Raw genomic sequence first — 25,146 nt, 5'->3', positions numbered from 1 at the left:
CTCCACCCCCGGCGTGATGCGCCCTCGCGGCGAGACCTCCCCCGGCCCCGCCCCGCCTCTCCCTCCCTCCCCACCAGCCCTCTTCCCAGACCTTCCCCGCTTCATCCAAGGGACTTTTCCTCCCAGAACCCGACACGGACACCATCAACTGCGAACAGTTCAGCAGGCTGTTTGACATAGAAGGTGATGAAGAGACCAGAGAGGCTTATGCCAATATCGGTGAGGAAGTGTTCTGAGCCCAGAAAGAGGACGGTGGAGGGGAAAGGTTCTTTTTCTCTTTTGTTAATCTCACCTATTCACCGTGAGCCACAGCAGGCCCCTCCCTAAGAAATCGTGGCAAAGGGGGATGCAGAATGAGGGCTAGAAGAACGAAAACTCTGGGGAGGAAGGGAGATGGAGAATGCTAAGGGACATAGACCCTTGGCTAATGACCACCAGGCCAACATATCCTCACTTTTACATCCTCTGCCCCCGTTTCTATATCTTTTTCTGTTTCTTGCTTTTCTTTCCCTCCTCCCATACACCCCTCCCTCTTTCTCCCCAGCTCCTAAGCCGAACTACTCTAGTATTCATAATAACTCTCAGTTTGGGGGCACATGTCACATGCTAGTCACTGTATGTGTGTTATCGCATCAAATCCTTACAACAAAGGAAGTAGATACTATCAGAATCTCCATTTTACAGATGAGGAAATTGAGGTTTAGATAGAAGCAATCTCCCCAAGGGTACGTTAGAAGTAGTAATGGGCAGATCTGAAATTCTAGCCTAGTTCTTTCTCCTTTCAAAGTCCCTATTTTTAAAAACAAAAAGGAAAGCATTTGGCGTGGGGAGATTGGCTGAGGCTTAAGCTGAGAGGCTGGTTTGCACCTTTAAAAAGAGCTACTCCTTTCAGACAAGGGCAGAACTGTTTGGGGAGAGTTTTTCTGTCATTGTTGTTGTTTGGGGGGTCAGGTGGGGTAAAGGACCCCTCCTCACCGGGGTCGCTCCCATCTCATACACAGGCTTTGTTGAATTGGACAAAGCTGCCCTTTTTCTGGAGGAGGCAGGCTCCATCAGGAAGTAACAGCTTGGTTATCAAAGTACAGACTGGATTTCTGCCCCCATTTGCCCTCTTAGCTGAGCACGCTTGTACAGTGAACAACCTGCACAACTGTTTTCAGTGGTCCTTTTCCTCGCAACCCAAGGACCACATCTGTGAGGAGGCTTGGGCTCCGCATGAATGTGGCCAGTCTTTCCCCAGTGCACAGTTAATCCAGCATCACACCAGGCAGAAAATAGAGAGAGGCGTGTGTGTGTCAGAAATTACAGAACTGAGAGCCTGCCTGCTTCCTTTCCTTCCTGGGAATTTTCTTGGGGGAAGCAGAAGTGTTTGGGGTTGAGGGCATTCACATTTCTGCACAACTGGAGGCAGCAGTGAAGGATTTAGGGGCTTTTTTCGCTTAGGGACATTTCCATGGGAAGTGGGAGCTGCTGAAGAAGTGGGGGAAACGGCCTCACCCAACTCTGTTCCTCAAGCCTGTGGGTTTTCTCTGTGCTGCTCAGAGGCCACACCCCGGCCTGGCCATGCCGTCGTTTAAGGCAGTTTGAAATATTACAGTGGTTTCCAAGTGCACAAAACGAGGATAATAATCACATCTGCCTCATGGACGGCTGTGAGGATTGATGAGTTTCTGTGTGTAAAGTGTTTAGAAAAGGAAGTTGCAAAGAGTACGCATTCAGTAAGTGTTGGGTACCACACCCCCTAGGACCACCATCCCCATCAGCATTATCATCTTTATCAGCAGCAGCAGTAGCATCGCTGCTCCGTTCCTCAGCTCAGAAGTCTTCTATGGCTCCCCGTTGCCTATAAAATCCAGTCCTAACTTTCCCCAACATGAAACATCTACTGCAGACACCTATCTTTCAGAGTTTCCAAAACATACCCTTCCCACAGTCTGTCGTCACTACCTCAGAAAGCCCTCCACTTTCCACCTCTCAGACTCTGCCCCATCTTTCAAGGCCTGGCTCCAAGATCCCTTCCTCTGGGAAGCCCTCCCTGATTGCCCCATCCCACTATATACTCTCTCCTCTGACCTCCTGCCATAACTGCCTTCCCATTGGCTCCAAGCCATTCCACTTCATATCATTAACCACCACTTATTGAGTGCCTACTGTGTACTGGCTACCATGTTGGATGCTTCAAATGCAGAGCCTCCAGTCCTCACCATCCATTCCTGGGTTGTAGGCATTATTTATTCTCATTACACAGAGGAGGAAAGGGGGGCCCAGAGAGGTTAAGTAACTGGCCCAAGGTTGCACAGCTAGTAAGGCTAGTAGGGAATTTAAACTCAAACCCCATGACAACTCTACCGTCTCATTGCATGACTTTATGGCAATAGATAAGTTCTCATGGACGCACATCATCCCTTGGATTAGAGTAAGAGCCCGTGAAGGGTCAACATTCCTTCCTTCGTTCGATCATTCACTCAGCAAACATTTACGGGGTCCCCACGGCGTGCCAGACCTGGAGGGTCACAGCTCCCTGGCACCTAGTCCAAGGCCTGGCCCCAGCAGCCTTCGGGGAGAGCTTGTTGACTGACCGCACTCTTCCTTGTCTGGGCAGCGGAACTGGACCAGTACGTGTTCCAGGACTCCCAGCTGGACGGTCTGAGCAAGGACATCTTCGGTAAGTTGGGAGCTCTCGGCTCAGCCTGCCTTTCCTCCCTTGCTCCTTGGGGAGTGCCCGTAATGCCCAATGGCCACCCTCTGACAGGTGGGCGGGTCCCTCCCCAACACGGGGACAGTGGAGGCTCCCCTTGGGTCTCCTCTGACTGTGCACGTTGGTGCCTTTGGTTTCTCTCCCAAGTCGAGCACATAGGCTTGGAAGAAATGATCGGTGAGAGCGTGGAAGCGCCCGAGGAAGTGGGGCAGAAAAGACGTGAGTGAGCCCCCGCCCGGATCCCTCCCAGCCTTGCTAGAGTCCTGGCCCTGCCTCGGCTCCAGAGCCTGTTGTGGCTCCCAGTTGCTTCCCTTGTTAAGTGTTGTCCACTCTGCCTGAGTTTGGGTGTCCCGCCCACCTCTGCCCTCACCCTGGAGACCACTGCTGTCCAGGGACCCCGGGAGGAAGCAGATGGCGCAGGAGCAAATGGCCACTCTCCTGGAGGGTCTCCATCCCTGGCAGGTTTTTTTCTCATCTGTTTTGTGTGTGTTGAGGAAGATTGGCCCTGAGCTAACGTCTGTTGCCAGTCTTCCTCTTTTCACTTCAGAAAGATTGTCACTGAGCTAACGTCTGTGCCAGTCTTCCTCTGTTTTATGTGGGATGCTGCCACAGCGTGGCTTGACAAGCAGTGCTAGGCCCGTGCCTGGGATCTGAACCCGCGAAACCCGGGCCACCTAAGCAGAGTGTGCGAACTTAACCAGTACACCACCGGCCAGCCCCTGGCCCTGGCTGATTTGATTGCCATTTCCAAAGGGACATTTGGTCTCTGGCTTCTCTTCCGTCCTCAGTTGTCACCCCTGTATTTGAGGGAGGTCTCTTTACACGCAGGTTCTGGAGTCAGTAAGAACTGAGTTTCAATCCTGATCTGCTATCTATTGTCTGTGTGACCTTGGGCAAGTACCTGCGCCTCTCTGACCCTCCTACTCAGTCTCTCTGCCTCCTTAATCTCCCCTCACCCGGCAGCCAACACGAGCTTCAAAATGAAAATCCCATCATTTTGCTGCCATGCTAATCCTCCAATGGCCACAAAATACTTACCTCAAGGCCTGCGTGATCTGGCCCTTCCCACCTCTGCAAACTCCCATGAGCCACTATGCTGCAGCCACACTGGCTTCTCTCCATTCCTGTAACCCACGGATGCTTTCTAGCCTCAGGGCCTTTGCACTTGCTGTTCTCTCTGTCTGCAGTGCCTCACTCCAGTTCTTCCCATGGCTGGCTCCTCTGAATCTTTTAGGTCTTGGCTGACATGTCACCACCTCCTGGAGGCCTTGACCACCCTTTCCACATAGATAAACTCACTTATTTTCACCTTGTTTGTGTCTCTCCTAGCACATTAGCACTTGTCACATCTGGACTTATTTTATTTATCATCTTTGTCTAGTTCCCCGGCTGTGAGGACAGAGACCTTGTCTTTCTTACTTGTCACTGCATCGCTGGCATCCAGCACAGGGCCTGACGAGCAGTAGCACCTGAGTAAATATGGTCCAATGAAAATAGCTGTAAAATGGGCTTAACAGCTCATTGAAGGCTGACTATGTGCCAGCCCACATGTGAGCCCTGTGCCTATTTATTCATTTTTGAACAGGTAAAACAGGTGTGTGGTGTAAAAATTCAAAAGCTGCAAAGAATATTCAATGGGGAAAAAACCTCCCTCCCAGCTCTGTCCCCCATCCCTCAGGTTCCCTCCCTGAGGGCAACTATGTGGCCAGGTTCCTTTTTGCCGTGTCAGTAATATTCTATTCATCTATAAGCCACTTCTTTAAAAAAAAAAATTCCACACAAATGACGGTGTTGTACCCACTCCTGCGCTTGGCTTTCTTCATTTAACACGTCTGGGAGGTGGCTTCCGTATCGCTGATGGAGAATGCATGGTTCTGCTTCCAGAGAATTCCTCTTTCTTTCCTTTTTTTTTGCTTTCGTTGGACAAATATTTTCCCCGATATTTTACTATGAGATTTTTCAACATATAGTCAAAGTGAAAGAATTGCACTACAAACAACCGTGTACCCACCGCTTACCTTCTACAGTTAATGTTTGGCTGTATTTGTCTTAACACAGCTCTATCCACCTGCCCATCCCTCGATCCGTGCGCCCATCCGTTCCTTTCCTTTGTGGGACATTTCCAAGGAAATTGCAGACACTGATACACTTCCCCATACAGCCTTCAGCATCCTTGTTCTTTTTGGGGGCTGCGGGGTATTTCACTGGGCAGGTGAACCCTGACTTGTTTCGTCAGCCCCTTGCTGAGGGACGCACAGGGTCTTTCTCCGTTGGAGTGCCAAGTGATGCTCGCTCGCTGATTTCCAGCGTGCTCCTGCAAAGTATGAATCACCACCCGTTTCACAGCCGAGAGAGCGAAGGCTCAGAGAGGCTGTGTTGCACAGATGCACAGCTACGAAGGGATCAAAAGCAGATTGCTTTTTATTGTTATTTTTTAAACTCAAATGCATGTTGTGTCCCCTGTATGGTTCTGCCTCTTCTGGTCCCTCCCTGCTCTGGGTGCTTCCAGGTGGGGTTTGGGGCTCCAGCAGATGAGAGGGGACAGGAATGCTCAGAGGCAGAAGAGGGAATGGACCCCCAAGGCCACTTCCCAGCCATTTAAGGCCAGGCCATATGGCCTGGTGGGCCCACAAGCCTCTTCTGGCTTGGAACACTACTTCCCTGGGGCAGCTGACCGTGATGTTCTCTCTGCAGCCTTCCCAGAGGAGCTGCCGGTGGACCGGAAGCACAGGAAGCTAGGTGAGCAGGGCGGGCTGGGCCCAGGGAGATGGCGAGGCGGGAAAGGGGGCCCTCCTGAGGCGCACGTACACTGGCAGTGGAAAGCCAAGGCTCAGAGAGGTGAAGCCACTTGTCCGAGATCACACAGCTAGTGAGAGGTGGTGCCGGGATTCAGATCAAGGTCCTGGTTCCGTGGCCCGTGCTCTGCAGGCAGGGTTAGGTGAGGGCTGCTGAGAGACTCAGCTTCTCCTACAATGGCTCTCCCCTAGCACCTCCCTCCTCTTAATTCTGAGTCCCAGCTGAGACCCCGCCCCTCGCCTCCTTCCACCGCCCTCAGGAGCCACCTAGGGTCAGCTGGTCACCCAGCGCCTCCCGCCCTCCTGACCACCCTCATGCCTCAGTGAGCCTGTTCCCCTGAGCTCACCGTGTCCTCCTGCCAGATGCTTCCTCCCCTCCCTTCCTCTCTCCTCCCCTTTCCTCCCCCCCTTCCTTCCTCTCCCCTCCCCACCCCACCCACTTGTTATTGCAAAGGTGGGGAGACCAGCCCCTGTGTGGTGAACAGACCGAGGAAGGAAAGGCTCTCACTCTGATGGAGGAGGCCTGGTCGCCGTCCTCAGAAAGTTCCGGTCTGATGGGGAGCCAGGGGCCCCGCCCGTGAGAGCCCCAGGACGGTGGAGAAGCAGTCCCTGTCTTCAAGGAGCTCCCGATCTGATGGGGGAGGCGTCTCCACCCTCCTGGATCTCTCAGTTGAATGGAGGAAATGATCCCTGCCCCAGTCTGGTGGGAAGTGATGGGGGCTCTCAGGGTGCCCGAGGGGCTCAGGGGCTGGCTGTGGAAGGTGGCAGGGGCCTGGAGCCAACAGCCTGTTTTCAGGTCTGTCCGGCCACAGCTCTCCATCTTGGGAAGCCCTCGGGGCCCAGTCACAAGGAGATGGGTGGGGGGCCGGGCACAGAGCCGCTGTCCATCAAACCAGCCTCACCCAGGGCTGAGGAGAGGACGGGAGCTTCTCCAGCTCCCAGGAGACAGACCTAGTCTGCTCTCAAAGCCCTCCCCACCCCAGGAAGGCCCTCCAGGCCCCCAGATCTCACCCAGCCTCTCACACGGCCCCCTTCCTCACAGCCGAGCCCCCCGCCGTGCCCATGGTGACTGGCACTTTCCTGGTGGGGCCAGTGAGTGACCCCTCGACTCTGCCCTGCCCGTCGCCGGCTGCTCTGTTTAACAAGGAGCCAGCATCCAGCCAGACCCGGGTGGAAGAAACCGTCCTGATGCCCGGTATGTTAGGGGCTTGGAAAAGGGTGGGCTGCCCTGCTCGGGGAGGCGCCCGAGGAGTGGCTAAGGCAGGGACCACCAGGGCCAGGAATCCCCCTGCCCCCATCACCGTCACCCACTTCCGTCCCAGCCAGCCCCATCCTTACGGTCCTCACCAGCTCAGCTCGTGCCAGAGAACATGCCTCGGAAGGAGCATGTTCCTGGGAGGCACAGGAAGGAAGTTCCCCCTGTTAGGGGCTCCTCCCTCCAGCCCTGTACTTTCATCCACTAGCTGGGGACAGAGTACCTGCTCTGTGCCAGCCACTCTGCTAGGGGCTGGGGACACCGCCATGGGCGCGACAGACACAGCTGCTGCTCTGGGGGAAACGGGAGCCCTTTAAAAAACGAGTCCGGGGGCCGGCCCAGTGGCGCAGCGGTTAAGCGTGCACATTCCGCTTCGGCGGCCTGGGGTTCGCCAGTTCAGATCCCAGGTGTGGACGTGGCACCGCTTGGCACGCCATGCTGTGTTAGGCATCCCACATATAAAGTAGAGGAAGATGGGCATGGATGTTAGCTCAGGGCCAGCCTTCCTCAGCAAAAAAAAAAAAAAAAAGAAAAGAAAAGAAAAGAGGAGGCTTGGCAGATGTTAGCTCATGGCTAATCTTCCTAAAAAAAAAAATGAGTCAGATGTTAACCAAATAGCCACAGAACAGGATTACAAGCGTAGTTGCTGTCGGGGGGGGGTCCCAACTTCCCACCTTTGTGTCTTGCAGCGCCCCCCTCCACTTCCTTGCTGAGCTGTTTGAGTCTCCCCGCCGGGCCCATTCAGATCGTCCCCACTCTCCCCACTCTGCCCCAGGGGCTCTGGCAAATCTCAGGGGCTGGGACCGGGGTCTCTGGTGTATTCATCTACCAAGGTGAGTGTGTCATGGACTCCCTGACTTGGTCCTCCCCCCACCTCGGGTATTTGGCAATTATAACCCAGCACTTTCTCATGATCCTCCCTCCCCAGAATACCCTCCTCTGTCCCCATTTCCCCAAAATCAAAGCCGAGGAGCAGAGCTCCCCGTGGTGGTCTGGATGAGTGGTCCAATGAGTGGCTGTGTGGTCTTCCATGTCTCAATTTCCCCTCCCCCCGAGCCTTAGTTTTTCTTCTTTTTTTAATTTAAACTTTATTGTATTTTTAAATCACAACATCCATACATGCTCATTAATAAGCCAAACAATAAGAGATGCTTGCAAGTGTTACTGAGTCGCTCCCTTATTCGTTTAGTATGCTACTGTCAACAGTTTGGTGTGTATCCTTGCACAGCTTTCTCTGAATTGCCCTGTTTCCTGATCAGCAAAATGGCCCCCGCTGACTTGCCACACTGAATTGTGGGGTTGTGAATTGTCCAGGGGAAGGCATCTTTGGGCTGGCAGGGATGGGAAAGAGGATGAGGCCAGGGGGAACACTTCCACTCAATTTGAGAGCATCCTTTGAAGGCTGCGTGCCAGTTTTTGTACAATGCATCAGTGCCCCAGAAGGGAGCCTTCCTGATGTCTAGGAAGATGAGGACTGGTCACACAGCAAGAAACGTGCTGTCATAGCACCTGCTCTGAGCTCCCTATGAAGCTTTTCGTGTCCATTTCCCAGATGGAGAAACCAAGACTTTAGGAGCTAGATGTCTCTCTGGACCTCTTTCCTTGATTCCGTCCTGGAACGTCCTCCTTTGGAAGTTCTCTGTCCTCTCCCCAGACTTCCCAAGCCCCACAGCCTGATTTGGGGTGGGGGTGACCCCAGTGGGTTCCTGGATGGGTGCCTGGTTTTCTTATGCCCCTCTCCCTCCCACTGTAGGCGAGCTGCCCCAGGCTAGCCAAGCGCCCCCGCCCAGCAGCCCAGCTGTCCACAGCCTCCCGAAGTCCCCAGACCGGCCTGGTTCCACCAGCCCCTTTGCCCCATCGGCAGCTGACCTTCCTGGCATGCCCGAACCAGCCCTGACCTCCCGTGCCCACGTGACCGGTAAGGACCTCGGGGTCCGTGAGATTGCTGGAAGCGGGGTTGAGGCCCCGGGGAAGGAGTTGCCTCAGAGGGTCAGGATCCACAGATGGGGCTGCCTGCGGGAACGGCGGGTCGTGTTTATGGGCAAAACAGGGCAGGGAGCGTCTCTGGGGAGTTGCCTGGACAATCCGTGTCCCATCTGAAGGGACAGCTGCTTGTCACCCGAGCAGGACAGCCCGCCCAGTGTGGCCGGATCTTCCAAACCATCAGCAGAATCCGGAAATCCTGATTTTTACATAGATATGGTGGTTTTTAAAACATTGGTGAAATTTTTTAAAGTACGGCTAGCCAGAGGAAGACATCTTCCTGTAGGAGACAGCCTCAGGCCATGACCTCTAACCTCCATCTTGACATCCCCAGTCCTTGTGGGCTCCGCCCTCGGGATACTAGGAGGACTGAGGGCCCCAGAGGGAGGGAGGCCGCGGGGCGCCCCCACCGGAACTCCGACACCGGCTTCTTCCTCTCCAGAGGACCAGGTGTCGCCCACCCGATGCCAGGCAGCTCACGAGGGCTCCAGCAAGCCTCCAAAATGGCCCGGTGAGTGGTGGCAGGGTCCCCTGCCCTCCGGGCTAGAGGCCGACGCCCAGATCTGACTTCACTTCACTCATTCACTCAACACTCCTTCAACCCATTCGTTCATTCACTTACTCATTTGATTCCGCCATCATTTCAGCCTTCATTCCGCCACTTACACTTGAGTAATACTTACTGAGGACCCACCCTCGTCAGTGCACGCTGGGTGTTGACGTCTTGTTTGCGAGGCTGAGAGAATGAATGAGGGAAGAGGGCATGACGGATGATGAGTATGGAAGTGATGGAGGGTGGGAATGAAAGAGCAAATCAGAGAACGGCCAAATTACCCTGTCTTACTCTGTTCCCGGTACTCTCCCAAGCCTGTTAGATATATTAAATCATTGTAGTCGCAAACAACCCTAACATTATCCCCATTTTACAGATGGGGAAACTGAGGCACGGTAGGATCTAGAACATGCTCAGGTTGACACTAGCAAGTGGTGGAGCTAGGATTTGAACCAGACACACACAGAGATTCCACTATCTTAACTTTTAACACCACTCCCCCCATGGCCTTCCTATAGTGAGTGAGCAAAAGAAGGAGGCAGTTGGTGTGTAAATGAAGACGTGGATAGATAGAGTAAGAAGATGAATGAATGAATGGGTGTGGGAATGAATGAAGGAAGGAATGAATGAGGGTCTGGGTAACTGAAGGAGGCAGCTAAGAAAGAAGGCAGTCGATGAACACTGTGTGGTGAATGGATGCAGAAGCTAGTGATGGTGGCTGGGCTGGCCTCTCTGCTGTCCACATGGCGGCCCGTCCCGTAACTAGCATCCCCCCCGCCCCAAAACCCCTTGGCCTTTACAGAGAGCGTGGAGAAGTTCTACCGCTCGCTCCAGGACAGGTACCAGGCCGAGCCCGCAGGCCCGGACGGCATCCTGGTGGAGGTGGACCTGGTGAGGGCGCGGCTGGAGCGGAGCAGCAGCAAGAGCTTGGAGAGGGAGCTGGCCACCCCAGACTGGACAGAGCGGCAGCCGGCCTGCGGGGGTCTGGCCGAGGTGCTGCTGGCTGCGGGCGACCGCCGGCGGCCGCGTGAGACGCAGCTGATTGCCGTGCTCGGCAAAGCAGGACATGGGAAGAGTTGCTGGGCCCGGGCAGTGAGCCGGGCCTGGGCCTGCGGCCGGCTGCCGCAGTATGACTTTGTCTTCTTCTTCCCCTGCCGCTGTCTGGACCGTCCTGGGGACGCCTACCGCCTGCAGGACCTCCTCTTCTCCCTGGGCCCGCAGCCACTGCCCGTGGACGATGAGGTCTTCAGTCACATCTTAAGGAGGCCGGACCGCGTGCTGCTCATCCTGGATGCCTTCGAGGAGCTGGAAGCTCAGGATGGCTTCTTGCACAGCGTGTGCGGACCTGTGTCCCCGGAGCCGCGCTCCCTCGGGGGGCTGCTGGCGGGCCTGTTCCAGCGCAAGCTGCTGCGTGGCTGTACCCTCCTGCTCACGGCCCGGCCCCGGGGCCGCCTGGCCCAGAGCCTGAGCAAGGCTGACGCCCTGTTCGAGATGGCCGGCTTCTCAGCCGAGCAGGCCGAGACCTACGTGAGGTGCTACTTCGAGCTTTCGGGGGACAGTGAACATCAGGAGAGAGCCCTGGAGCTCCTGCGGGGCCAGCCGTTTCTGCTCGGTCACAGCCACAGCCCCACGGTGTGCCGGGCCGTGTGCCAGCTCTCTGAGGCCCTCCTGGAGCGGGGCGACGAGGCCGAGCTGCCCTCCACGCTCACCGGACTCTACGTTGGCCTTCTCAGCCCGGCAGCCCGTGACAGCCCCCCAGGGGCGCTGGTGGCGCTGGCCAGGCTGGCCTGGGAGCTGGGCCGCCAGCACCACGGCACCGTGCGCGAGGGCCAGTTCCCGTCGGCGGAGGTGACGGCCTGGGCTGTGGCCAAAGGCTTGGTGCAGCCCATCCCGGGGGCCCCGGAGCCCGAGCTGGCTTTCTCCAGCTTCCTCCTGCAGTGCTTCCTGGGGGCCGTGTGGCTGGCTCTGAGCGGCGAGATCAAGGACAAGGAGCTGCCGCAGTATTTGGCGCTGACCCCAAGGAAGAAGAGGCCCTATGACAACTGGCTGGAGGGCGTGCCGCGCTTTCTGGCCGGGCTGGTCTTCCAGCCTCGCGCCCGCTGCCTGGGAGCCCTGGCGGGGCCCGAGGGCACCACGCTGGCGGACAGGAAGCAGAAGGCGCTCACCAGGTACTTGAAGCGGCTGCAGCCGGGGATGCTGCGCGCAGGGCGGCTCCTGGAGCTGCTGCACTGCGCCCACGAGGCCCTGGACGCCGGGCTCTGGCAGCACGTGGTGCAGGGGCTCCCCGCCTGCCTCTCCTTCCTGGGCACCCGGCTCACGCCTCCCGATACCCACGTGCTGGGCAGCGCCCTGGAGGCGGCCGGCCGAGACTTCTCCCTGGACCTCCGCAGCACTGGTATTGACCCCTCTGGACTGGGGAACCTCGTGGGACTCAGCTGTGTCACCCGTTTCAGGTGGGGGCAGGGGACAGGGGAGGGGGCTTCTTTGCACGGGGCGCCTGCTGTGGTCTCGGGGCTGTGCCCGGTGCTGGCTCTGTGGGGTCTCCTTGAGTGTGCACAGCAGCCAGCTGGAGGCAGAACTGATTCCTTCCATTCTTTAGATGAGGAACCCAAGGCTCAGAGAGGGACAGCAGCTCGCCCAAGGTCACACTTTGAAGGCCCGCCATGTGCCAGGCCTGGGCCACGTCTAGAATCTGGGACATATCTGAAATTAAATTCGTTTTCTTCTCTCCATCCCCTGATCAAGCCACCAATTAGTCATGGGTGGATTAAAAGCCACAGCCTCCACTTGACCTCCCTTCTCCATTCTCTCCTCTGCCACTCCACTTTATATTCAACCATGAGAGCCATCTTCCCAGAACTTGCTTTTGATCATACTCCACCCCTGCTTACAACCCTTCAGAGGCACCCCTCTCCCCTCAGAATGAGCTCTAAATCCCTTAATTTGGTGCATTCAAGGCCTTCTGCAACCTGTTTGATCACTTCAGCTTAATCTCCAGAGAATCTCTCCCACCTTCCCCCTAAACATACTTTACCCAAGCTCTAGGGTCCTACACCATTGGAGTGGTTCAGCCAAGAATTTAGCACTGAGCTTCCTGGTAGCCAAAGCAAAAAGGGAAATGCAACCACTGGGAGAATTGAGAAAAAGGAGGAATTGATAAGGGCTGGAGGGGTCATGGAAGGCTTCCTGGAGGAGGTAGGGGTTAAGCTGAGGAAGTAAAGTATCTGAATAGGTAGGAGGTCCCTTCATGGAGCTGCCCCTCCATTACGGTCTAGCCCGGCCACTGTGCCTGGGTCTGAGGCCCCTCCTCCACAGGGCCGCCTTGAGTGACACGGTGGGGCTGTGGGAGTCCCTACAGCAGCGTGGGGAGGCCAAGCTACTCCGGGCAGCGGAGGAGAAGTTCACCATCGAACCTTTCAAGGCTGAGTCCATGAAGGATGTGGATGACCTGGGCAACCTCGTGCAGATCCAGAGGTGAGGGGGAGAGGGTGTGCGGGTTGAGGACACGCAGGACCCAATGTTAAGTTTGCCATGAGCACTTCCAGTGCCTCCTCTCCTTTGGGACATGCCCTGCCCTCGCCCTGGAGAGCGGCCACCCGGAACCTCTCTCTGCTGTCCCCACCCGGGCAGGGCCCCCAGGACTTATCGCTTCATCCCATTCAAACTCGCCATCATGCACCCGATTCTTTCTCAGCAGAAGCCAGGGAGGTAGTCTCCCCTGCTAAGAGTTACGAGCTGCCTTCTGCACCTAGTGACAGAAATGACCCCTGTGGCCACCATTCAAGGCGGCCAGGACCAGCATGGCCCCCATTTTATAGATGGCAGGGCCCTAAGGTCCAGAGGGCAGAGGAAACCTGGCCACAGACCAACCATCCTTTGCTTATCCCTTCATCATCCGTTGTTTGAGCACCTACTGTGCGCCGTCGGGGGTGGGTGTTCGTAAGTGCCTACCCTGAGGCTCTTTTCCGTGAAGCACACAGTGATGCCCTAAAGACGTGCTGTCCTGAGGTTTTTCTTTTAACAGGCCCTGGGGCAGGCGTGCTGGGACACACGGGTAGGGGCTCAGCAAGAGGTGAGGAGCCTGCTCCCTCGAACGTTGCCGTTCTTTCCAGGACAAGAAGTTCCTCGGAAGATGTGGCTGGGGATCTCCCCGCTGTCCGGGACCTGAAGAAGCTGGAGTTTGCGTAAGCAAAGGGCTGGATTGTTTTGGGTCCCCACTAGGTGTCTTTGCCATCATTAGCTGGGCTTGTGCCACCGGAATGGAGATGGGGCTGCAGAATCCTTCTTACCCTCTCTCCCCATCACTCTGGATACCAGCTTCCAGCAGCTGGGGCATGGCCGGTCTGGCTAGTGCTGGGGTTTCTCGTGTGTGAGGCTACCTGGCTCATCTACTGGGGAACATGGTCATACAGCAGAGCTGCTTGATGAGCCAGGCCGCTCTCCTCCGCGAGCCTGCAGCCTAGTGCAAAGAGACAGTTACACCTGCTGCAGTTGATGGCAGGAAACTCAAGGGCTGCCAGAGTGCGGACTTGCGGGCAGTCAGGGGGACTTCCTGGAGGAGGCAGTTGAAGCCTTGACACTTGACAAAGGAGTAGGAATGAGCTGGGGTTGAGGGGGAGGCCACGTGGGGTGGAGAAATTATCATCTCCCCATTGTGCAGACGCAGTCACCGATGCCTAGAGCGTGTGAATTGTCCAAAGGCACGAGAGTCAGGCCAGCCCGGCTCTTGCTCTGACAAAGGAAAAAGTTAAATTCGCGTTTGTCATTGTTAGGGATCCGAAATCATCCAACGATAGGGAAGGAATTATTAAACACCGATAGTGTACTTGGCGCATTTTGTATATCATCTCATTAATTTCAAGAGCTGCTCCCAGAGACAGCCTTTATCTTCTCCATTTGACAGATGAGGAAACTGAGGCCCAGTGAACTTAAGTCACTTGCCCGAGGTCCCCAGCTGGTCACCCACACGCTGTCTGCCCCTCCTGATCACTGGTCCCCCCACACCCCCCTAAAAAAGCTAAGTGTTTCTTGTTTTCAATGGAGATAAGGTACCAAATTTGTGCAGAGGTAAAAATGTTGCTGAAAAGAGGAAATGTATGAAAACAATCACCAAGGGCCCTTTCTGGCTTTGAATTATTTTCAGCTTAAAAAGCCCCTAGTTCGAGGTCGGAACTGTGGTCTGGGGCACAGTAGCTGTGGAGTGGAACAGCCCAGAACCAGGACACTCGCCACCTGGAGGCCGGAAGCCCCGAGAAAGTTCTGAGGAAGGAAGGAAGGAAAGGACTATTCTGGGTGTGTGACTGGCAGCCACTGTGCCAGGCACCCTGTGGTCCTCACCCGCCCCTAGATCAGGCTCAAAACTCTACAGGGACTCTGCTGGGAGATGGTCCTTCCCCGGTCTGGCCCCCATTTACCTCTTCACCCTTATCTCTCATCTCTTGCTCACTCCACACCAGTCACATGGGTCTCCTTGATGCGTTTCAGCCTTGCTAGGCGTGGTCTGGCCTCTGGGCCTTTGCATCGGCTGTGCCTTCTGCCAGGGTGCCCTTCCCTGATATCTGCCCGGCCCACGCCCTGACTGCCTTCTGGTTTTTGCTGAGCGAGGCCTTTTCCGACTCCTCGATTTAAAAGCGTGATTCCGCCCCCTCAACACTGTACTTTCCCCTCGTCCCTTATTATCTCCCACACCAGATGGTTTACCGATTTCTTTGATTATCTAGACTGCCAGCTCCACAGGACGAGGACTTTTGTCTTTGTTGTTCGCTAGCTGTCTCCGTGACACACAGTAGGGCCTGGCACACAGTAGGCCAGCAATCAAGATTTGATGAATGAGTTCCTTAATCCTTCCAACGACCGCATAAATTTGGGGTCACATTGGAGGAGACCGAGACTCAAAGGTGAAGGGATTTTCCCCAAAGGCCCCACGGGAGCTGAGTGGCAGAGCCCAGATTCAAATCAGATTTCAGACTCCCATGTGTGGCCCTTCATGGAGCCTAGCGGTTCCCAGACTTTGGGATTTCAAAGACTGAGAATATTTCAGAGTGAATTTGAGTGACTATGTACAGTTACCATCTTTTCATTTTCATCAAGTTATGTTTATTCAAACGAGCAAAATAACCACGGTTGGCAGCATAATTTTATCAATGAATGAACATTGTAATGTCAAAAAAGCCCAAGGGACATAATTTCAGAATAAAAGACAGTTCTTTACATTGAGTACATTTAATCATCTTTTAAAAACAAAGCCAAAGAGCCTTCCATTGTCTTTATTTTTCTCATCCCTTAAAGTCTGGTCTAAATGTCAATCCAGGCTGTGTGACCTTGTATGGGTTAGTTAACCTCTCTGTGCCTCTGTTTCCCCATCTGTAAAGGGAAGACAAGAAGCGCCCTTAGCTCAGTCGTCGTGAGGATTAAATGAGATCTAATCTGAGTGAGGGACCCATCGTGTGCCTGGTACATAATAAGTACTCCAGAAATGGTTCTCTTTGTCACTAAAACACAACGGCAAATAAGTAAACGACCTTCCTCAGGACTGCTGGTGGCCCTCCATCAGCATTTGGGAACCATGGCTCCGTGCCAGGGTGGGAGAAGGGTGCGTGTGGATGTGGACAGGAGTGCGCCCTGGCTTGTCCTCTCAAAGATGAAACCTGGGGAGCCCCCAGCTGGGAGCCCAGCTGGCCGCCTGGGGGGGGCTTTGTGAAATGTGCCCTGAGCAGAAAGGATTGGGGTCCCGCCTGGTGGGGGAGGTAAGGCACCGGGGAGGCGGGGCCAGCGAGGGGCCCTCAGATGGGCCTGCCTTCTGTGCCCTGGGGTGGAATCGAGGGGCCGTGACCATTCGGGTCCTCTCTCTGCTCTTTGCCTCCCAGGCTGGGCCCCGTCCTGGGCCCCCAGGCTTTCCCCAGGCTGGTGAGGATCCTTGAGGCCTTTTCCTCCCTTCAGCATCTGGAGTGAGTAAAGACCCTGACCCCTCCCCGCCCTGTCGGGCTTTGACCACCCCCACTCTGCCCCGTCCGTCCGTCTCCCTCTCTCTGTCCTCCTGTGTCCTCCTGCGGCCGCTGTGAGTGAGCAGATGACCCCACTGCAGGGGAGGGACGGCAGACAGGAGACCCCAATAATAAAAAAAGTTCGCTCCTTTCGTGACCTTTGAAACTCTTCCCTCCCCGGCCTCGTCGCCGCCTCCAGCAAGGCTACGGGGAAACAGCAGGTCAGGAGCATGGTCTCTCTGTGCAGTTGAGGCCCCCAGAGGTTCAGGGAGCTATGCAAGCTCACGGGGCTCCCAGGAAGGAAAACAGGGATTCAGTCCATGGGGAGTTAGAGCCTTGTCCCCTGGCCGGCCAGTTAGTGGCTCCCGGAGGGAAGAAGACGTGCTCTCAAAAGCTCGGGGCGGCCACCCGCCGTGGTGTGTCCAGGGGTGGGGGTAAGGGGGAGCCACTGCTGGGTGGAGGGATGGGGACGGGGAGGTGGCCTCCGGTGCTGGCTGATGGCCCCCATCTGATTCCACCTGCAGCCTGGACTCGCTGAGCGAGAACAAGATCGGGGACGAGGGCGTCGCTCAGCTCTCGGCCACCTTCCCGCAGCTGAAGGCCCTGGAGACGCTCAAGTGAGTGGGCTGGGCCCGTCCTTCCTGCTGCGTTTGGCCCCCACGTCCAGCTGGCGTTTCATTCCTTTACTCATTCACCCATTCACTCATTCGTTCGTTCGGTCCTTCAGTCGTTCACTCATTCGTCCAACCACTCATTCAGTCGTTTCTTTCTTCACTCCATCATCCGTTCAGCCGGTCACCTATTCATTTAACCAGCAAATGCTGAAGGACCGCCTGCCACGTACAGGCACCCTTCCAGGCCCTGGAGACCCCCCTTTAAATAAAACAGCCCCCGACCCCCTGCATCTTCTGATGAGGAGACACAAGGAGCAAACCAACGACAAATCCCTAATTACAAAGTATTCAGTAATGACTGGGAACCATGTGGAGGGAGAGAAAATGACACTGAAGGGCGACATAGGAGAGAGGTTAGGATGTATGGGTAAAAATAGTAAAGTTTTTTTTAAAAAAAGTGTCCTGGGCTTCGGGAAGGAGGAGACAGATATGAGGCAGAAGGATCAACATGATTTTTTACCGAACATAGAGGGTGTCATCAAAATCTATGCGCACTCCTCTTGGTAACTGTGATGGACAGCTGTCAAATCCACCAGAGTTCCCTCAGGGCTCTCCTTGATTGTGGACACTGAGACTTCTCAAGTGATTTAGGGTGTTCTAGGTAACGCTGCGAGCAAGCTAGAGTTCCCTCCCTCCGCCCCCTTCTTCCCCCCACTTAAATGTTAATTGAGCACCTACTATGTGCTCAGCACTGCTCCAGGCGCAGGGACGCAGTAATGAACAGACACGACCCCTCGCCTCGCGGAGCCCACAGCCATTAAACGAAATAACACGAACACTTATTTAGTTACAGTGCTGTGAAGTGGCCCAAAGGGAAAAGGAAGGATGCTATAAAATCGTAGAACGGTGAAGGGGGGGAGAGCGACCTCTCTCCCTCCTCTGATCCTCCGCTCACCACCCCACTCAGCCACTGGACGAGACAGTATCTTTTGCTTTATCAAGAGTTAGCGGAAGCCAACGCACAGGGCCATTCACAGTTCATTGCCCACGACTCTCACGGAGGGCGCCGGCCATGTGCAGGCTGCTCCAGGCCGCCCCGTGAGGAAGCGAGAGTTCCCCAGCTCCGCCCGAACCCCGGGCCGATGGACGCGGATGGGGACGGGGCGTGCGATCGGGCCTGAGCCCTGCCCGTCGCTGTCTCCCTGCAGCCTGTCCCAGAACAGCATCACCGACGTGGGCGCCTGCAAGCTCGCCGAGGCCCTGCCCGCGCTGGCCATGTCCCTCCTCAGGCTGAGGTGAGTGGGGCCCCGCATCGGCCAGGAGCCTGGCCGGTGGGCTGGGGGAGGGCGGGGAGGCCCCTCGTGCCAGCTGCAAAGCCCCACACTGGGACCTCAAGGCGATCTCTATGGGCTGTGCTGTGTCGGTGCTGCGCTCTGCAGGGGTCGGGGAGGGGCATCGACCTAAACTCCACTGTGAACACACCCCCCGGCGTTGGGCCATGCCACGGCCCCACAAGAGGGTGAGCAGGACCTGGGGAAAGAGCATCTCACACACTCGGGGCGAGTCACTGACTCATCCCAAGCCTGTTTCCTCGCCTGGAAAATGGGTACCACCCAGTGGCCCATGGAAAGAGCTCTGTTGTGCAGCACATAGGGGTCCCCTTTCTTCAGGGGCTGGCAGCACTGGGCCTTTTCTGGAGTCCGGGGTGGCGGATTCTAGAAGGCTGACCACATGCATGCAGGTAGCCTGTCTGGTTCTTGTCCCTCGAACACCAGGCAGTGCCTACACTGCCACCTCCTGGCGGGCCTTGGCACAGCTCTTCTTGCTTTCGATGACCTCCGGCTGCTGGCCCTGGTGGCCCTGGGGACTAAAGAGGGGACTGAGAGCTTGGACCAGAGCCCCAGTCGTTCAGCTCAGTGCTGCCAGCTCTCCTCTCTCGCCAGGCCAGGAGGAACTTCCCTCTCCTTCCCCGGCCCTCCTCACCTGCTGAGGACACCCAGAGTCAGATTCCCAGGGGCGATGGCGTCTGGTTCAGCTAGCTGTTGCCGCATCCATTCTCTAGCCTTCCAGCTAGGGTCACCGGGTGCAGCTGTGTAGGTTGTGTACTGTGCAACTCGTAGTCTATGGGATTGGCACCCCCTAGAGTTGTGCAGGGCATCTAATGTTCTCTCATGTCAACCACGAGCAGACCCTGTGCTAGGAGCTAGGATGCAACTAAGGACAAAACGAGTGTGGTTCTTGCTTTCAAGTCTCTTGCATAATAAATAAGTAAGCACATGCATAAATAAAGTAATTTAAAATAGTGATTCATCCTGGGAAGGAAACTAACAAGGGCCCAAGAGGGTGCCAGAGGGAGTACTGAGTTCACTGGGGAGGTCAGGAGACCTCTGAGGAGGTGACCCTTCCCCTGCCATGGGAAGCTCTCGGGAAAAAGCATTCCAGGAAGACGGAACAGCAGATGCAAAGGCCCCGAGGTGGGAAAGAGGTTGGGTCTTTGAGGGACTGAAAGGCCACAGTGGCGGGAATGAGGGACAGAGGGTGGGGGAGGTCAGAGGAGGTCAGATCCTGCGGGAAGGCCCTTGTAGGTCAGGAGGGGGGTTCTGGAGTTTTCTATTGTGAATGGAGAAGCAGGTGGGGCGTGTGGGGTGATACTTGATCTGATGGACCCTTTAAGAAACGTCATATTTTATGGAATCTGAGATGCCATCCATTGTAAGACACCATTAAGAGGACAAAACGCTGCTAATGGAACTGACACGCATTGATTATCAGTCGCCGCCCGATCTGAATATGTTCTGATGTGAACAAGTACGCTTGGCATCAATGAAATGCGGGGAGAATTCTCTGCCTGTGGGGGTCAGAGGGGGCTCCTGGGTCCTTGGACCCACCCCAGGAAGAGACCGGAAGCCCCCACCTGCTTCCTGCCTGGGTACCGGCCGACCCGCGACGTCAGGGGATGCTGGAGCTCGGCCTGAATCCACTTTGCTGTGGTGTAGACCGCCTGCTTTTACAGGCAGCCCTGCAGTGGGGCCCTGGGGCTGAGTCACGGCCAAGTCATGGCCTTGAAATTAGAACCTCGCAGCGCGTGGCTCATTAAAGGGACGCTGGCTGATGAGTGTATGGTTTAAGTTGGCCCCAGTGACACCATGCTGCTCGTGTGGCTGTGGCTACACCCCTGAAACCTGAGCCGGCCCAGTGACTCCGGGTTTTTCTCTCCTCTTCTGTCCCCAGGGCTGGTCACACCCTCTACAGTAACCCACGTGGCCCTCAGACCCCCCTGGGAGTGGTAATAACTGTAGCTAGCAGTAGCTCCTTCCACGTGCTGGGCCCTTCTGGGTGTTTTACCAGCACTAACTCATTTACTCCTCCCCACAATGACACCATCGTGCCCCTTTTGTGGAGGAGCAAATTGAGTCACAGAGGAGTCAAGTAACTCCCCAAAGGTCACACAGGCGGCAAGACTTCCTGAGATTTGAACTCGGGTAGTGTCAGCCAGGAGGCGACTTCCACTTGTCCTGCCGCTTTCCCTGGACTTGCTGTGTGACCACGGAGAAGCAGCCTCCACTCTCTGGGCCTGTTTGCCCCTCTGTACAATAGGGCCGTCATCCGGGCTGGATGTGGGTCCCCCGGGGCCCTGGCTGCCTGGCGCCCCCAGCCCCCGCCCTGCCCTCTGTTTCCGCAGCTTGTACAATAACTGCATCTGCGACGTGGGAGCCGAGAGCCTGGCGCACGTGCTTCCAGACATGGTGTCGCTGCGGGTGTTGGAGTGAGCGTGGGCGCCTGGGCGGCGGGCGGCAGGACCGGGGCCTGGGGAGACCGGGGGTGTCTCGTGAGAGGCTGGGCTGAGGTCCGGCTGTCGAGAGCGTGGTGGTGCCTTGGTCGGGGCGGGGTGGTCCCGAGGGCCGGGCCTCAGGACCGTCTCTCTCCCCAGTGTCCAGTACAACAAGTTCACGGCCGCCGGGGCCCAGCAGCTCGCGGCCAGCCTGAGGAAGTGCCCGCACGTGGAGACGCTGGCGTGAGTCCCGGCAGCCCCACGGGGGGTGGGCCACCCGCTCCCCAGGCTGCGGGTCAGCGTGTGAGCCCTGCGCTCAGATCCCGCCTGGCCCCTTGCCCACCTGCCACCCTGGGCGAGCAGACGCCGCACGCCTCTGGCCTCAGTTCCTTTGTCGGTGAAATGGGACTGAGGATATTTACCCCCCGGGCAGTTTGTGAGGTCAAATTAGTCAACGCAGGTAAAGCACGTACAGTAGTGTCTGGTACGCGGAAATGCTCAATGTATTCATTTGAATGATATGAAATCGCTTGTATTCAACCATTTTGACGTACAAAATTGGCAATTTCATATAGTTCGAACTTTATTATTATGACGTCACCCTGATGTCTAACGGCCAATTCTGGTAGTTGGTACTCTTTCAAAGCACCTTCATCTACGTCATCATCCATATCTTCTAAGACGGATGGGGTGCATCTTATAACACCCATTTCACAGATGAGGGGAATAAGGCACAGAGAAGTTATCTAACCTTTTTGAAGTAACACAGCAACTCAGCAGCAGAACCAGGTCTAAAGACAGGGGACTCAGGGCTCCTAGGCCTCTGCCGTCCCCGTGTGACCACTCTGGTCTGCTCCTGCCAGGTGGGAAGTCCCCAAGGCTCTACGCTGGGTGAGAGGAGGCATTTGGTGGCAGCTTGTTTTGGGGGCTCCAGGCTACCCTCTGTCCCCTAACCTGGCCTCTGTGTCCCATGCCCCATCGCAGGATGTGGACACCCACCATCCCATTTGGCGTCCAGGAACACCTCCAGCAGCTGGACTCCCGGATCAGCCTGAGATGATCCCAGCCGTGCCCGGGACAAGGTGGCTGGGGTGGGCTTGGGAGGGAGAAACGCAGGGGCCCCGGGGGAGAGTGTCCCGGGGGAGGAGGAATCCATCAAAAGTGGGCGGGGGCAGCGTGGGAGCTGGGTGATGGCCCCTGGACCGTGCACTGTCTGGGGCCCCCGTCTACGTGCTGGGCTCAGTGGATGGGTCCTGAGGTTTGAGGCCTTGCGCTCTGAGGACCCGCCTGTGGTCAGCTTGGAGACGGGGGGAAGGACAGGGTGGGTCGGCATCCCCATCCCATAGCCCTTAGCATTGGGCAGGTCCTCTTCCGGGAGTCATGCCATCTCTGCGGCCGTTTCCATGCGGGCTGCCCCGATGCCCCACAGCGTCTTCACAGGAACTGGCTCCACACGTTTCCTGTCTCTAACTGTGCAGCTGGCCGTCCCTTCACTCCCGTGCTCCCCTGACCCACGACGTCCCCCTCCTCCCTTCCCACTGTCCCTCCCACCCCCCATCTTGACAGCCGGCTCTCATGTGTCACGCTGCCCCCTCCTAAAGCTTCCTGACCTCCCACAGCACCTTCTCTGAGGACACTGACCACGCTGGACCTTGGTCTGGTTATCTGGGGACACAGCTCTTCCTGGCTGTATCCCATGAGCCTCGGCGTCCCGGCTCGGTGTCAGCCCCGTCCAGCTGCGGAAGGACCAGGGCCTGCTCTGCGGATGGACTCGGGCCTGGCTCCAGGCTCCTTCGGGCTCAGGACGATGCCAGCCCTGCTCTGCCGCTGCGGCCCTGGCAGACAGGCGGGCACCTAGTGGCAGCTGCAGTCCCCTAGGAGCCCTGGGGCACTCCCTGTGGGACACTCCAGACGGCGTGGCTGGGCCAGAGTCAGGGACGGAGGTGGCCACCCCTCTGCCTCCCGGATGCCTGCAGCCTGGGGAGGAAGCCCTTCTCCACGTCGCCCTCCTCACAGGCACCCCCGGTCTGCTCGTTCCAGGCGCCAGGCCGGGACTCGGTGGCAGCTGCTTTCTGGCTGTGGGACTCACTGTTTGCACTAACTTTGTTGGCCGAGGCCAAGCTAGGCCTGGCCAGATGCACTGGACCTTTGCACAAAACTGCGGATGGTACACTAACGGGGGGGAGATGGACGGGAGCCACGTCTGCGGGTCCTCTGTCACTCCCTGTGCCTCCACTACATGATAAACGTCTTGTTGCCTCCCCCGCAGGCCGGTGCTGCAGTTTCTCCCACCATCACCGTTTCGGGCGCCCACTGCCCCGGTTGTCTGACGGATCCCAGACCAGCCCAAACACACGGCCTTAAAACGGCACACATGTCAGTTCTGCGCACGCACCTGCGGTCTGGGCGGGCTCGGCAGGCTGGCTCATCTGCCCCTTAGTGTCAGCTGCGGCCTCGGCAGGCTCGTTTGCTCCCACGGCTGGCACTCGATGCGGGCCAGGGGCGGGGGCTGCACTACAGTTCCTCAAAGAGACTGTTAGAGGAGATGGGGACCTCTCCACGTGGGCTGGTTTGGGCTTCCTCACAGCAGTGGCTGGGTCTCGGGGTGGTCACCCAAAAAGGGAGGAGTGAGAGACCGCAAGACAGAAAGCGTATCCTTTTATAATCCAGCCTTAGAGGCCACACAGCACTTCTGCCATGTTCTCTGTCCAGTTTGACAGGGGCTGTCACTCTCCTACCCCACCCCCAATGCACACAAACACACACAGCAGAGTCCACCCCCTGACACATACACACACACACACACACAGAGTCCACCCCCAACACACACACACAGATACACACACAGCAGCGTCCACCGTGGCCCAGGACCTGTCCTTTGGGAAGGCTTTTCTTTACGGCTTCCTCAGATTCTGGGGAAAATCCAGAGCTCGGGAGCCGCAAGGTGGGAGGGCTGCGAGCTGGGGAGGGGACTGACTCCGTCTGCCCCCGCTCCACCGTGAGCCAGTCCGCAGCCAGGCTGAGGTCCTGCCTCGGCCACGGCGGGCCAGAAGGGACCTGGCAGCTTTGCTCTCTGCACAGCTCGGCACGGCCCGCTCAGTCGGGAGACCCCATTGGGGACAACTTGGCCTTCTCCTGGTGGCAGGGGGACCTGTCTGCTCGGCTCTAGTGCGCCTGCCCTGATGCCCGCTTCCCAAGCTCGCCTCCTCTTCCCAGCAAGGGGGAGTCGGGGCCAGAAGGGTCCAGGGGTTGGGACCAGGCGCCTGGCGGGCAGTCCTTGCGCAGACGGCGCTTCCTGCCCCTGCCCAGCTGCAGAGGCGTGAGGCATCTTGACTCTTGACCCAGGCTCGGGTCTGAAACACTCGGGCATCAGCCCTCAGGGGGACCCTGCATCTGCGGCCTCTGTGGGGTCCAGGGGACTCCCATTTGTGCAGCCGCGGGGCGGGGGGAGCGCCGAGATGCCTTCCGTCCAGTCCAGGCCTCTGCCGCCCCCTGCAGGTGGCCGGGGGGACCTCCTGTGCCCCCTGCTCTCGTCTGTTCAGACAAAACGCGGTCAGAGGCTGCAATTATCCAGTTACAGCTTTTAAACGATAACGAACATTTATTGAATGAGCTGATACATGTACGGTGCTTATCACAGTGCAAGGGACACAGGAAGTGCTCAATAAATGTTAGCATTATTGTTACTCTGTGCCGGGCACCATGCCAAGCCCTCTGCTCAAGAGGGACCATGGTGTAGGGGCAGCAACACAGACTCCAGGGCTGGGCAGCCTGGGCTCGATGCCCAGCTCACCACCCCCCTTGTGCGATTACTTCTCTGTGCCTCGGTCTCCTCGTCTGTAAGATGGGCATGAGTAAAGGACCTGCTTCCCGGGCTTATGTGCAGATTCCAGGAGCTGACAGTGAGAACAAGGGCCTGGCATGCGGCTCGATACCTGTGAGCCGTCCTGGTTACCTACGAATAGGTGTTTCTTTCTCCCCTCCGCCTGGAATGCTCTTCCCGGCTCCTCACGCAGCTGCCGTCTTCCCATCCTTCAAGACTCGGCATAAGGGACAGCTCCTCCCCAGGCCGCCCCATTATAAACAGACAGCCCTTCGCCCCCACGCCCCAACCCCGTCACTAGTTGGTCTCTGTCACACATATCTGTTGCATTGTCTGCTCTTGTGCCGGGATGGGAGCTCCAGGAGGGCAGGTGACTTGTCTGCCCTCTGCACCCAGCAAGGCAACTTGGACACAGTATGTGCTCAGCAAATGTTTGTGGAATGAATGAATAATCCCCACAACTCTGCTTTCTTCATTCCGCAAATATGAACTGACAGCACAGTGGTGAATAAGATGCTCTCGTAAGTCTTTCTAATTTTAGTAAAATTAAAAAAAAAATCTCGGAGCAGGACTGTTGGGTGTGATTGGGCAGTCTGCGCACTGCACAAAGGCACCTGGACAAGGGGGCAAATGGGGGCTGCAGTGCAGTCTGGGCTCTGCTTGCCAAGCT

The 25,146-nt window shown here is 56.8% G+C and overlaps 1 protein-coding gene across 5 annotated transcripts in view; it reads left to right on the top strand.

Annotated features, from left to right (window-relative positions):
* Positions 1–22,921, top strand: part of CIITA (class II major histocompatibility complex transactivator) — a 91,405-nt gene extending 68,484 nt beyond the window's left edge. For all 5 annotated transcript variants that reach the window (XM_023616314.2, XM_070231024.1, XM_014730120.3 and 2 more), the window contains 18 exons: positions 127–219; positions 2,603–2,665; positions 2,846–2,917; positions 5,393–5,437; positions 6,536–6,688; positions 7,438–7,581; positions 8,502–8,666; positions 9,174–9,242; positions 10,087–11,737; positions 12,600–12,758; positions 13,397–13,468; positions 16,151–16,231; positions 16,792–16,884; positions 18,090–18,176; positions 20,564–20,647; positions 20,813–20,896; positions 21,638–21,735; positions 22,273–22,921. In XM_023616314.2, coding sequence (XP_023472082.1) covers positions 127–219; positions 2,603–2,665; positions 2,846–2,917; positions 5,393–5,437; positions 6,536–6,688; positions 7,438–7,581; positions 8,502–8,666; positions 9,174–9,242; positions 10,087–11,737; positions 12,600–12,758; positions 13,397–13,468; positions 16,151–16,231; positions 16,792–16,884; positions 18,090–18,176; positions 20,564–20,647; positions 20,813–20,896; positions 21,638–21,713 — 3,191 coding nt within the window. In that variant the 3' untranslated portion in view covers positions 21,714–21,735; positions 22,273–22,921. The remainder of the gene's footprint in view (positions 1–126; positions 220–2,602; positions 2,666–2,845; positions 2,918–5,392; positions 5,438–6,535; positions 6,689–7,437; positions 7,582–8,501; positions 8,667–9,173; positions 9,243–10,086; positions 11,738–12,599; positions 12,759–13,396; positions 13,469–16,150; positions 16,232–16,791; positions 16,885–18,089; positions 18,177–20,563; positions 20,648–20,812; positions 20,897–21,637; positions 21,736–22,272) is intronic.
* The last annotated feature ends 2,225 nt before the right edge of the window (positions 22,922–25,146 follow it).

The sequence above is a fragment of the Equus caballus genome, chromosome 13 (genome assembly GCF_041296265.1).
Source record: "Equus caballus isolate H_3958 breed thoroughbred chromosome 13, TB-T2T, whole genome shotgun sequence".
Classification (NCBI taxonomy): Eukaryota; Metazoa; Chordata; class Mammalia; order Perissodactyla; family Equidae; genus Equus; species Equus caballus.
The sequence above is the reverse complement of the archived record's forward strand: the minus strand, read 5'-3'. Positions and strand labels throughout refer to the sequence as shown.